The 13984-nt window shown below is 52.9% G+C and overlaps 1 protein-coding gene across 4 annotated transcripts in view; it reads right to left on the bottom strand.

The window, feature by feature from the left end:
* TRAF3 (TNF receptor associated factor 3) overlaps window positions 1-13984 on the bottom strand; it is a 91570-nt gene that overhangs the window by 6733 nt on the left and 70853 nt on the right. For 3 of the 4 annotated variants that reach the window (XM_036239498.1, XM_016165988.2, XM_016165986.2), the window contains exons 7-10: window positions 11203-11283; window positions 8677-8751; window positions 7024-7116; window positions 4024-4164 (exon numbers count right to left, since the gene is read on the bottom strand). In XM_036239498.1, coding sequence (XP_036095391.1) covers window positions 4024-4164; window positions 7024-7116; window positions 8677-8751; window positions 11203-11283 — 390 coding nt within the window. The remainder of the gene's footprint in view (window positions 1-4023; window positions 4165-7023; window positions 7117-8676; window positions 8752-11202; window positions 11284-13984) is intronic. The other variant, XM_036239499.1, reaches the window with a different exon arrangement.

Here is a 13984-nt window from a genome sequence, read left to right as displayed (position 1 = left end):
TGCGGTGGGTCTGCGGACCGCGGGGGCCGACGCCCATGGCGCGGCTGCTTCCTCCACGTGCCCCACCGCTCGGCATCCTGTGTCTGCCGGGGCGCAGGGCACTGCGGCACACACGCGGCTGTCGATGGTGGGGCTGGACTTGGTGCCAGTTTAATTTAAATAATTGAGAAAACGTTCCTTCCAGAAACAGAAGTCATTCACAATTACAACAGGAACTGGGACATGAGACCCGTGCTCCGGCTACAGTGGCCTGTCCATTTTAAAGGACTGGTGTGCCCACTGGTTAGATGAAGCCGGGACCTAAAGGGTTTTACCTCTAAAGAAAATCTGCATTTTTTAAATAAGGCCCCCTGGACCGGCAGTGCAGGCCCCAGGGAGGCTGTGAGTGCAGTGCCCGGGCGGCCTCCGGAGCTGCGGGCGGCCGGGGCTGCCCCGGGCCCCGCCGGGCTCACTTCTGCTTCTGTGAGCCTATTTTTAAACACCTGGGTTTCAGCACCTTTGCCGGCTGTTCGTAACCACGGAGGAACAAACATGGTAGGTCGGGTTACTTTTTTTGAGTAAAAGTACAGTGTTAGTTGTCTTCTTTCCAAGAAAGCTCGATATTAGCTAACATTTACTGGACAGATTCCTCTAGAGAACACCTTCCACGCTGATGTTACTTTTATTTTTAAATGCATATGGCTAGAAGCATATTTACTTAGGTCACAAAGTCTATTTTCTGGGGACAACACCACAGCCATGAAGAACATCCAAGCCCATAAGGTACTTCTAAGTAACACCTGTGACTTCTCCAGTTCTCTCCCTACTAAATTACAAGCTAAGCTAACGTGGTTACTGGTGACTATGAGGGGGAAGTTAATGAAACCTGAAATAACTGGTGACAATTCTGAGGTGCCATTTTGTAACCTGGTGAACCTAGGAGTGAGCCATGAACTGCACTGCACCATGGCCCAAGGCAAGCCACGAGTCACTTCAAAAGCCTCACAGCCCCAAGGCAAAAAGGTGACACGAACTGCCGCCTCCTCAGGACTGGGGCCTGCAGAACGGCACTGTGGGGTCTGAACGGGGGCCGCGACGCCAGCGGCAAGGCCCCGACCGCGCCCGGGGACGTGGAGTCGCCGCACGCGCAGGGCCAGGAGGGCACACGCATGTGCACAGGCGCAGATGAGGCTCGAGCAAATTTCGTGACAGACGCTCCCCACGCGGCAAGGGAAAATGTGCTATTTTAGAGAAGATCTTTGGTTTTCATAAACGGTACAGTTTCAAAGCAGAATGCCAATCCAAATCAAGCCTTCTCTGCAAAATGCAGTCTGAAAGAGCGGTCTACACTCGGCCACTGCAGTGCTTCCATAAAAACAGATCTTAAATGCAGGCGTGGCACTTCTTGCGACAAAGAATTCAGGAGCTGAGGCGAACGGCAGCGATGGCAAGCTGTGAACGACCTTGATCGAAAGCTCCGCTCCCAGAACACCAATCTCTGTCTCGTGTGCTGCACCCCTTGGGGCCAGAATCACGCCCCGTCACTCAGGTCCATGGGACCTGGAAACCGAACTCTGTCGCGATGAGCCAGTGCGGGCAGTGCTCGGGTGGCAGGGTGCTGGGGCAACGTGGCCGAGCCAGACCCTCCGGCTGCAGTGGTCACCAGCTCGTCTGGTCCCCACTGACGACGGGGACGTGGGCGTCGAGCTGACAGCTGGCCTGTCTTAACTAAGAGAAGCAGGTTCTTCAAAATATCAGATATTAAGAAACCACCCCGCCTGAGCCGGCACCAGCAAACACACTCTGCACTTCACTCTCTCTAAGGATCTCCGACCGCCCCGCCTGCTGGGCCCAGGGCCCTCGGGGAGCCTGCAGCCGTGCGCACCCCTGCCACCTGCGGGGTTCGTGTGTCTACTGGAGAAGCGGACCAGGAAGGAGACAACAGTGACACAGATGTCACTGCTGAGGTGGTCCGACCACAAGGCTGGGGGTGGGCACAGGCTTCCTGGAGTAGGTGGCAGTCACAGACGCTTGAGGTGTCCAAGGAGGGGCCCGCGTTGGGACAGAAAGCGGTGAGAAGGCCCAGTGTGCCGCGCCGCGGGGAGCTGAGAAGGCCCAGTGCGCCGCGCCGCGGGGAGCGTGGCCGGGAGGTGGCACCGTACGCGGTTCCCCGAGCCGCTGTGCCTTTAAGACTCGCTCCTCTCCGGGTGCTGGGAAGGGCCCGGGGACGGGGACGATGCGCTGGGCCAGGCGGGGAGGGGGACGGCCTGGAGTGTCCCGGGGGTGGGGGAGGCGTCTCGCTGGCCGCCAGCGTCTGCAGGCATCACGCCCACGGTGGCTTCCACTGGCTACGGAAAGACTGAGTCCAGATCTCACATGGCCGACCAGATGCTGGCAACCCAACCCCTCAGTGATGTCAAAGGTATGACTACATTTCGCCTTCCATAAAAACACCCGACTGGCGGCCACCCGCGCCACCCACCCTGGGGCCGGGCTCCCCGCCCTCAGCGGCGCCGGCCTCGGCCGCTCGTCCCAGTGCTCATGGAAACCACGGGCAGCACGTCTGTCTGGTTGGAGTCCCGCTCCTGAAATACGACCTACTTTCCTTCACGCGCGCTGTCCCGGGGAGCCGGGCCGGCGAGCCCCCAGCCCGGCTGCCGGTAGCGCTAACGAAGCCGCCGCCGTTGCCAGGCTTCAAATCCGGCCTGGTGACGTGGGTCCCCTGTCTTTCTTAGATCTCACAGGGTTATCCAATTACAAAAGTTTAAAACTATCAAATCGTACAGTGTGGGACAATTAGGCCCTACGACAGGTAAGGAGAATTCTACCATTTCACACGGGAAGCAGGGAGGGGCGCACGCAGATGTCCGTGACTTCGGGCAAGCGCGCCTCCACGCTCAAACTTTCTCCGTGTAAACGAGCCCGCTACGCGCCCCTCCTTACTCCCATCGATATTCACTGGCCTCTCCATGCGCCTCTCCGAGTCTGGGTCCAACGCAGCGGCTACGCTGCAAACGTGCAAACACGGAACGCTGCCCGGACGGGCGGGCGAGCGGGGCCGTGGGGGACACAGGCCCCTGTCCGAGCGACATCTCTGAGGCCTCAGCAAACGCAGGGACTCACAGCAGCTATTGGTGTTTGACGTGACATCATACTTTTTTCTGCTGATTCAATGCTAACGACTCGCATCTCTTCTAACACAATGTGGTGTTTCCTGTGTTTTTCCTCATCTCTGGACAACCACGACAGTCACTACGATAATGTAATCAGCGCCTGCGGAAGTCAGGGCCTGGGGGCCGATCGCGACGGTTCCCAGGACGCCTGCTGGTTGTTTTCCGGAGCTCAGGGAAACACCATCAGCACGAACACGGAAAACCCATTTAGGCAGCTTATTCGTGATTCTTCCTCGTGTGTGTGTGACACACAGGAAGTCACCATGCCTAACACGCAGCATAGACAAACAAATGTGCAGACGGTACCTACAAAAGCGACATGCCAGCGAGGAGCCGGTGCAGGCCTGAGCTGGCTCAGACGAGGAGTGACTTTTCCTTAGGCCCACGCAGGCCACCGCCTTCTCCCACAGCAGAGTGTGTGTGTGTGTGTGTGTGTGTGTGTGTGTGTGTAGATACCTTTGGATAATGATGGCAAAACAAGGTGAGTGAGTGTATGTGCCACTAGAAAATTCAGAACAAAATAGTTTGGCTTCACTTCACTTTAGGAAGTGAAACTTTATATGTAACTACTCATGAACAATATGAAATCTTAAACAATAATAAAAACAGCTAATTTTTAAAAAATCACAGGCTTTTTGTAAACTTATTTCACCAACAGTGAACCAAAGGCATGGGAGGGGGAGCGGTGTGCCCCCAGGGAAGAGGCTGCGGCTGCCAGGCCACCTCCCCCAGCCTTCACTTGAGGGAGTCACGCCGCCTCAGAGTGACAAAGGTCAGGGCTCTTGCTCGAACAGCGCACGGGTAAGTGCTGAAGAAGAGCCGAGACTTGCTTCTCTACCCTTTGACCCGGGGATAGTCTTAAGCTTCTTACCTGTAAATGAAGTATTTTGGATTCGTTATTTCGAAGCATTTCCTTTTGTCTCTCGATTTCAATCTCGAAGCTACATATCTGATTGTGCAAACTTTGTATGCTCTTGTTTTTTTCCACACTTTCGTTCTGCAGCAAGGACACCTGAAAAAGAAATTCGATTAAGCAAACAAGAGTAGTTTTAAACAAAAAGTAGTTTTAATGTTAACAGTTATGATAGCAATTAAAATTTTATAACATAGGCCTTCTATGAGTTCACTGGAAGGAGAATTAGGAAAAAAAAAAGCTTTCGCACAGGAAGTGCCAGTCCCGGTGACGTAACGGGGAGTCCTGCAAAGCGCTTTTCTCTGAACCCCTCCCAGTGACTGAACGAGGTGAGGCAAGGTGCCGCTGACTAAACTTCAGAATGAATGGATTTTTAAAAAGATTTTACTGAAAGCGAATAAATCCTTGACCCGAGAGGCTTTCGAGCTTTACCCAGGAAACAAAGCAGGAAACGCAGTCTGACCTCTCGCCCCGCCTGCCGCACGTCCGTGTGTTTGTGTGCACCTAGAAGGCAGGTACCACGAAACCACACTTGCCCTGGTCATTCGCCATGCACCCTGGTAGTTCCCATTTTACCCTATTTAACTTTAAAAAATGCTAGCTGCAACCCACTAAATTGTTTCGCACTCACCACTGGGCGAAAAGTTATACTTTGAAAAGTTCTCCCGACATAACGAGAAAGCCCGGCGAGGATAAAAAGCTACTCGAGAGCTTCAGTTAACTGACCGCTCGCAGAGAAGGGGCCGCGGAGCGTGTGCGCCAGGCCGGCCCCGAGGCCTTCGCGAAGCTCTGTGTGTCCCCTGCGACGCCGCGGCAGTCCTGGAGAAGGCCAGCTGGGCGTGCAGCCCACGCTCGACTTTTCAAAATCTCCTGCTGAGGAGAGACCGGCTTCCGAGAACCACTGTGCACTGTCCTGAAAGCTCCGGGTGAAGTTCAAGGGCACTTCCGGCCAGGCTTCCTGTCCCAGGCTTTCCGCATGGGGCTCCGGCCCTCGGAAGGGCTCCCTCCACCCCCAGACGTCTGTCCCCACACGGGTGCAGCTGCCACTCCAGTCACCGTGCACTCCTGATGGTTCAGAATGTCGCCGCTCCACTAGACATGCCTCTCGGACACAGCCAACGCCTGAGGACCACGGTGGTGTCGCGGAGGTGACCAAGGGCATCTGGGCAAAGCCAGGAGTGATAAGCGCTGGCCGCTGCCGTCGTCCCTTTAAAGAATAACCACCCCAAAGGCAAACGCCCTCCCTGCTCAGGCTGCTCGGGACACAATCTGCTTTGTTTCAGAACAAACGTATTTACTAAGGAAAACAAATCGCGCAAGGTCTCCTAGGATTTTACTCAGCACGATCAACTTTCCTTCCTAAAACATGACATCTCAAACGGCCATGTGCCTACGCATGACACCTCGGACTCGTCCAGAACTGGTCCAGCCTGGGGCTTAGTGACACAGTGCTGTCTCTGCCTGTCCCAGAGCTACAGCCCACTCAATCCCATCTGCCAACGATGGACACAGTCCCCAGAGCCCTTATTCTCACACCTAAGAGACCCATGACACATGCTGGCCCTTCTGATAAAAAGCTCAGCAATGCCTCTAAAGACGACGGCCATTTTTCTGCAACAAACCCAGCTACTTGAGGATGAGAACGAGTATCCCACATTAAACACGTCATGGCACAGTAAACTCTTAACTTCTTTACCAAAGGGCTCCTCTTATTTAAATTTGTTTTTATGTATTCATATACGTTAATCAAAGACCCCTGGTGCCTGCAGAACCCCGCTTCTACTCATCACCTGCAGAATGTCTACCTGGCAGGTGTGTTTCCAAAAAGTGCAGCATGACATCCACACAGCGGATGAAAACAGGGACCCCTCGCCCTCTCTGGGAACACTCCGCCCCAGACGGTTTCAGGGAGCACTCTACATTTCCCTTTGATTTAAGCTCTTCTAAAATAGAAGATGTGTTTTTAAGTCCAGATTTTATGGAACAGTTTTTCTACAGTTTGACCATGAATGTGACAATCAGTCTTTCTGAACCAACTCAAACACCCTATTTTCATTACAGAAGAACAAAATAACCTGAGGTTCTAGCTGAATAATTCCAACAACGAGAAAGAAACTCCAGTCTTTGCAGAACAAACGCCAGCCTAGCCGGCTGCTCTGAGTCCTCGGCACGCACTTGCTGGATGTTGAGCTGGGTTCTTATTCTTGTAACAACTCCTCTATCAATGCTCGGAGATTTGCACCTTTTCCTCATGAAAAGGAGGCCTGGCTGAGCTGCGCACCATGAAGCGTCTCCCTGGGAGGGCCCTGATGAGGAGCGCGCCTGCCACCAGGCCTCAGGGAGAGAAGCCTGTCTGGGAAGTGGACCTGCTCAATGCCCCGAACTCTCAAAGTGTCAGCTCAGAACTCGACAGGAACACCAGCGACATGGAGATGTCTTTTCCTGCTTGTCTCTCAGAAATCACAAAGCACAGTGAGGCATTTGACGCTAGAAACCGTCTAGATTCGGGTCTAGCAACGTCCTTCTGTGAGGAGGCAGAGAGCGACTACTTTGGGCTGTGTGGTCCATCCAGGTTCCGGCTCAACTCGACTTGGCCGCTGAAGAGTGAGAAGCAGCCAGCGGCGACCAGTGAGCCTGGCTGCACCCCGATAACACCACGGGCGGGGCCGGGGGTGGGCTGGCCGGGAGGTCTGGGAGTGAGACGGTCCCTGCTCTAGATCAGTGCGAAGGAACCATGATGTGACTCTTTAAAAAAGCACCGCACACTTGCTTGGCCATGAAAATAACAGAACAAACACTTCATTTATAAGCATGAGATCACAAGGAGAGAATTTACTTTTTTGACAATCTCTGGATGCTGCTTCTTTTATCAAAAAAAACCAGTAACGACTACAGGTTTTTTTCTGTACATGACCTGAGGAAATCACTAAGAAGCAGGGAGCAGGGCCCGGCGCGCACCTTTCTCTCCAGGGAGCTGCTCCACTCCTTCAGCAGGTTGACGTGCTGCACCGCGGAGCTGGCCTCGTGGGCCTTGATCTGCTGGTTTGTCCCCTGTGAGAACAAAGATGCAGTGCAATGAGCCAGCGTCATCCCTGGCGCGGAGGGACCAACAGGTGATCTAAACCCAGCACCAAACACGAAGGGGGGAGACATCCACATTAGGGGAACGGGGCTCCCCGAGCCTTATCAGGGTCACACTCAGCGGCCCTGCTCTGCCGTGTCCGAGTCAGAGACAAGACACTGCAATTCTATGCTCTCGAGTTCATGCTCTTTGCTCCTCAAGTTGCTATCAAATGCCTTCTTATCTACATTTATACTAGTAACGTCACGTAATTAAATTTTAGACACATTTTTGTTCCTTTATACATTTTTTCCATTATAAATACAAGGAAAACACGTTTAGATACTGTAGTTACAGCTAGATACTGTTATAACCTAGCGAACATAATAATTCACTAAAATGTTAACTTAGTATTAAATTATTTATTTCTAATACCCTGTTTCAGAAAACATACCATTCCTCACTGTTCTAGGTAAACTCAGAAAGTTACATACAAAACATGCACGATCTACAGAGTACACAAGATGGAGACCATCTCAGCGCCAGTGATAAGCACGGGGAACTGGACTTTACATGTTTAAGGAAATAATTTGTGTGAACATATAATTTATTTTGATACTGGAAAATTAAGGAGCCACAGAAAGCATTTTAATGATCTCCAAAACATATACTCTGTACGGAGAATATTTATATATATATGTTGATATAAGTGGTGCCGTATGTCAACATATACATACACGTACACAGAATGAATGGCACCACATACGACATCACAGGGTGTGGGCCCAGCCTCCTTGAGAGACTGAAGCGGAGGGGAGGCTGCCGGCATTCTCGTTCTCACGCTCTGTCCTGTCTGAGAAAGTCCTAAGATGCCAGTATCTCTGCACTGATTTTGTAATAATGCCCTGGTGATACGTTAAAGGTAAATATCTAAAATACTTTAATTGTAATATATACTCTCCTCTGATAGTCTTAAAATTAAGAGATACATTTATATGAAAACTCAGTTCAAATCCTCTAGCAATCTCAGAGGTGTTCAAAACAATGAACACAAGGCCAGAAGCAGGCTCCTCTCAGCCGGGCGTGGCCGTGCCAGGGCCCCCTCCACTGTTCTGGGGAGTGTGGCTGTACGTGCGATCGCTCGTGAACACACGCAAGTGTGACTCTTACAGCTGCGGACTGACGCACACGCACTGCCGGGGCCGAGTCCGGCTTGTATGTGCTTCTATTAGAGTCACGGCTGAAGCTCCCAAAATCCACGGAATAAACAGCTCTGTCTGTCTGCTCGACTCATGAGCTGGTTTTAGATGGAGTCGTCCTCCTGGAACGTACTGACTTCCTTCTCAGCACAGGTGTCTACCTGAAGTCTCAAAACACCAGCGGAATGAAAAGGGAGCACCCACGTGGCTTCGGTCACCCATGCAGCGGGGTGATTCGGCTCCCTGACACAGACTAAAAGTCCAGAACTTGCACATTAAAATATGACTATAATCGACTGTCTCTCATGGCAGAATGTCAGCGACTGGGAAGGACAAATGTCGGATACTGACCTGAAAAACGCAGCCATAGCGCTTAAAACTACAGGTGCTGGGGGCATTGACACACTCTGACAAGTGTGCACTCAACTGCAACGGGAAAGAGACGTGAGTTGTGGCACAAATGTTTGCATGAAAATGTTCAAACATATTCAGGGCACAGATAGCATCTGGATTGTACTGTTACGAATGGCGTTTACAGCTGCAGGTGTGTACACTTCATCTGCTTCCTAGACTCATATGCAGTAAATATACACTATTGTCACGTGTATACACATATATACACCAATATACAAAAATACATTCACTGTAACAGTTCTTAAATTGCAATTTCTTTAGAACGAGCTGTTCAAAATGTGACATGCTGTCTGCAGTGCCAGAATTAAAAGGAAAAAAAAACATAAACTGAAATGCACATTTAAAGACTATAAACAAAAATCATGAAACACAAAAAATAGAAAGCGTTCAGGATGCAGCTGGGTCACACGCCTGATATACAGGACACAGGGTTAGGCGCACTCCCAGCGCGAGCTCCCACAGGGTGCCGTGCGCTCGGGCCTCAGGGTGACTGGGGAGGGGTTTCCTTCCAGAAGACCTTGCTCCTCTGCATGGCCGCGAGTCACGCAGCTTCTCAAAGGACTCTGAAGGCATTCTGACAACGCGAGCCGGCACCTCTGAGCGCCGGGGGCGTTACGGGGAGCTGGGAGAGGACGAGTCATCGAGGCCCTCTGCTCATCTTACATGCTGGCGGATCGCAGAGTGAGAACCGCCTACGATGCCCCGCAGGGGAGAGGAGACCAACGCCTGTACAGGTGGCGGGCGGCGGCTCCCGCCACCGCCCCCTCTCGGTCAGTGTTTAGTGCAGAGACAAGCGGAGGCTGGACCGCTCCCTCGCCCTGCTGGGGCTGCTACGGCAGAGGGCGACACTGGGGGGTGGCCGCCCGACCGCGGCCAAGGCCGAACTTGGCGGGAGGGCTCTGAGCCAGGGAGGCCACGCTGGTCACTGACCTAGTGCCCAGCACACCTGACGTCCCTCTGGACCCAGCCTGGGAGGTCGTGCACCTGGAGGGAAGCTCCGGGAAAGAAGGGGCATCGCAGGTGACCCGCGGGGAGGTAAAGCCTGAGGCTGTCCGTGCGCTCGACGGCAACTTGAAAATCTTAAAACGCATCCTTTCAGTGCCATTAACGCACTGTGAGTCTACGCAGCTAACACTTCTGATGCCGAAATCAGGGACGTGGTGAGTTTGACGTTATTTTCGGTGCACGGCTATAAATTTAGGGTCATACTTGCTCCTAAATTCGCTTTATTATCATCACTCTCAGAAGCTTCCAGTATTTCTAGGCATTTTGGAATAGAGGCAAGAATAATCTATAGTACTTTTCATCAGAAACCCAAGGTAAATACAGGTTTAAAGATTTTTTAATATAAAAATAACTGAGGCAAAATGGAAGTGGCTTTTGTCTCCAATTCACAGAGCCTTGACTGAGGAAAAGCTGAGGCGAGTGTTTAACACCGTAGCAGTTACCTCAGCGGTACGAACCCCACAGGTCCATCCCACGGAGGGGCTGTGCAGGTGTGGAAGCCACCTGTGTGCACTTCCCCGCTACCCTGAGAGCCACATTCAGGGGGCAGGGACCCCTGCCCCTGCCCAAAGAGTCAAATTCTAGAAGGACACACCTCGAGTGAGGGTGGCTCTTGGGGATCTCTCTGCGCCCCGTGTCTCCAGCTGGAGGTCAAAACAGGTCCTCTTGCTCACTGGCACATGAGGGACTGAACCTCCCCCTCCCCCAAATCAGGGGGTAAAACTCAAGGCTGTGAAAAAGGCTGAGGTGAGCAGACTCCTCAGATCGGAGCACTCAGGACTAAAGGGACAGCCAGGGGACCAGGGGACGCACAAACCCAGAGCCCCAGATGACACTCGAAACAGCAATCGAAGAGGGCTCCAGGTCAGGATCGGATGCGAAACATTAAAAACCCTGGGGACTTTTCCATCTGGACCTATCCTGATCAAGTTAAGTGAATGCAAAGGGCCCGAGAGGGGGTGTGGCCTGAACAGCCTCTGGGGAGGCTGCCTGGGGGGCTTTCCCGGCAGCCCTGAAATTCAGGAGCCGCCCACACCCGCCTGCTCCCAGCGCAAAGCACACACAGCACGCACACAGCACGTGTGGCCAGATGGCTCTGAAATACCTCTAAATTAATTTATTTTCTTGAGACACTAATAGTAATTCCTACTTTACAGATTTAAAAATAGTTTTTTTAGAACATAAAAAGTGACATCTTTGGTTGCATTGTAAAGTAATCCCATTTTCTTAATTCTTAAAAATAGTGTGCTCTAAATTTAACACTCTGTAGCTTTTCATTGCTTGCTTCTGAAATTTCTGATCCAAGAACAGCATGAGGTGTCTCGTTTTCCTGCTCTACGTATCACCACCGTGATCGGTGAAAACCTTAGGTTTCAGCTACTAAGGGAAAAGCGGAGCCTGCGGCACGCGAGGCCCGGACACTCGCGAGCCCCCGGCCGGGCCCGGCCACGCCCTCACCTCGCTCCTCAGAAGGGTCTGGACGCTGCACTTGTGGGGGCAGGACACCACCACACACGGACACTCAGTGTCTTCGTGTTTCTGGAGGAGAGAAAGAAAGTGTCGTCAACTTCGAAACACACAGCCTGTCCTTCAGACCCCGCAAACGTCTCCACACGGACCCAAAGGAAGCCCTCTGCTCACTGCTATTGTCCCCTGGTGTCGCAGCACTCACGTGATGCCCGGATGGGTCCTTTTATTGAAAAAGTCTGAGTGCTGAAAAATAAGGCCTCTCCCATCTACTCGACACCGGCCTAGCAAGGGCCCTGGGGTGCACCGGGCGGTGTCGCGGTGGCGGCCCTTCCCTCTGCCACTGCTGTCCGCGCCCTTCTTCGCGGCGCAGGCCGTGGCGGGCCGGGACCACGTCCGGCATTTGCTGGCTGGACAGAGGGACAGGTTTCTTTTGGACTCTCAGTTTCGAATCTGGAAATGATGCTTCTCACACACCTGAAAACAGTGTGATCTGGCCGGTGTTTAAATTATGGTCCTGAAGTCTTGTCTACGTTATCGTTAGTGCATGGAAAATGTAGATACATTCTGGGTTAATCCTCCCCCAAATGGCACAAATTTCAACCTCAAAGGGCCTAGGTGATGATGACAGTTCAACGTGAAGGCACAGGCCCCGTCCACGATGAGATGAGGGCAAGAATGTCACACCCAAGGACGCCGGAGGGACCGAGAGATTGCTGCGGGCGTCCCTAAGCGGGGAGCGACGGCAATGTTCTCTCCTGGGCCCTGGGCCATTTCCACTTCTCATCATCTGGCTTTCTCCAGGCGTCCAGTTATGTGGCCAAATTGTCCCAAAGTGGCTGCACCTACACTACGTACACTCCGGTAAAATGAGAGCTTTGTAATTCTGACTTCTCGCAAATTAACAGAATTGTTTAAAAAGACTTACATTCAATAATTTCTAAACTAAACGTAAAAGGGATTTTTCCTGACACTTTAAATGATGCTAACCTATATATTTTTTTTAAAAAAAGAAACGACAACCCCCAAACAGTTGATATGACGTCATCATCACAGTTCAAACAGAGAAAGAACCTCCCATGTGAGGTGCAGCGGTTCAGGTTCCAATGCTTTATCAACCTGTATTTTACCAGCATCGGACATGCGGGCCCAACACGAAACACAGGAGATGCAGGACGTCAGGGCGGCCCGCGGTGCTCGGCCCACCTGAGTCCGACGGTCGCTCTTTCTAAACATACTCTTAAAGCCTGGGAAAATGAGCCCCGCGTGTCAGACCTAGGAGGCAAAGCACGCCCCTGCCGGGACAGAAGGGCCATGGCGAGCCAGGGGCCCTTTGCCGGCGTGCGAGGGGGTGCGCAGCTCCCTGCTGGCGGGCAGGCCGCGAGTCAGGGGCACGGCGCACTGGCAGGGGCCTGCCCCAGGCGTGTCCCTGTGCTGGTCCGGGCCCCGACCGAGAGCAGCATTCACCACGAGGTACCCGCTAACATCAGCACTGCCAGAACCGCTTACAAAGGTTTCTTCTCCACAAGAGCGTGGTGAGATTTACAAGGAATATTTATTTGTACAACTTAGGTCTCAAACTTGCTAACTGTCGTTTTGTGTACCTGCGCCTGCCTCTATCCGGGTCTGCAACTGATAAACCTAAGACCCAGATAAAATGAAACGCAGCCTGCTCGCCACAGCCCCCCACGGCCCCATCGGGCTAAGTGAGCTGGCCCTCCCTCGTCGCAGTCACGCTGCCCCCAGGACCAGGGAGTGAACGAGGGGCGGGACTGTCAGTTACGCCCTCACGTGTCCTCAGCACCTCGGGGTCTGCTGCCCCCCCGTGCACTCGACGGACGTCTCACGAATCCTGCGCTGTGTGGTTATTTTGAAACCAGTCTCCTCACTCACAGCCCCGTTCAGGAGTTACTTATACGGTGTTTAATTAACACACCCTACCATGCTTTCTCGGATGAGATTAATTCCTGGGTTCTATTCTGCAAACAAAGATTTTCGCAAGAAGTACAACCGCGATGCAGCACACTACTGTGCGTACGGCCTGCGGTGTCTCACTCGAGTTTGATCACTGAGGGGATTACTCAACTATGACGGATGCCACCACTATTCTTTGGAAGGGAGGATTCAGTTCTTAAAAAGTTCTTAGTAAATGGAAATGTCTAGACAATCACACAGGGAAAAGCTTTCACGACAGAAGAAAGTCACAGGTGTAGGAAACTTAGACAAAGTAAGGTAAATAGGAAGTTTGTAGAGAGTACATTTCATTTCATACCAGAAAGTACAACCTTCTCCTAAATTCTGGTCAGCGGGCTCCAGAACCTCCGCCAGGAACTTGGCGCCACACCCAGCTGCACTTGCCTAGGCCCATCAGTCACCGCCCCGCCAAAGTCCAGGGTCCACTCCCGGCCCCTCCCTGCTGGGCCTGTCGCCCTCCAGCTCCCTCGCTCTGGGACACCGCTGTCCTGGCCCCGCCACGCTGACCACTGCTCTGGCTCTTCTCGCATGCCTCGGCTTCTGTCCTCTGGCCGGCCCTCCTCCCCGCCGCTGCAGCGCCAGGGCTGCGAGGACTCCTCCTGGAGGCCTAACCACTGCCCTCTCCTGCCCCCAGCTCGGCACTCCACAGCGAGCCCCCCCGCCGCTCCATCCAGCTGCTCGCGTTACAAACGCTGGGCGTCCACGTTCGAGCCGTCAGCTAGTCCCACTGGCTACCCGAAGGCCCTTCCCTACCCCTGCCCTCCTCGCCCAGGCCAACGCTGCGCCCCGCCTCCGCGCC

The sequence above is a fragment of the Rousettus aegyptiacus genome, unplaced genomic scaffold, assembly GCF_014176215.1.
Source record: "Rousettus aegyptiacus isolate mRouAeg1 unplaced genomic scaffold, mRouAeg1.p scaffold_m13_p_3, whole genome shotgun sequence".
In the NCBI taxonomy this organism is placed as follows: domain Eukaryota; kingdom Metazoa; phylum Chordata; class Mammalia; order Chiroptera; family Pteropodidae; genus Rousettus; species Rousettus aegyptiacus.
This window is presented reverse-complemented; position numbering and strand designations above follow the sequence as displayed.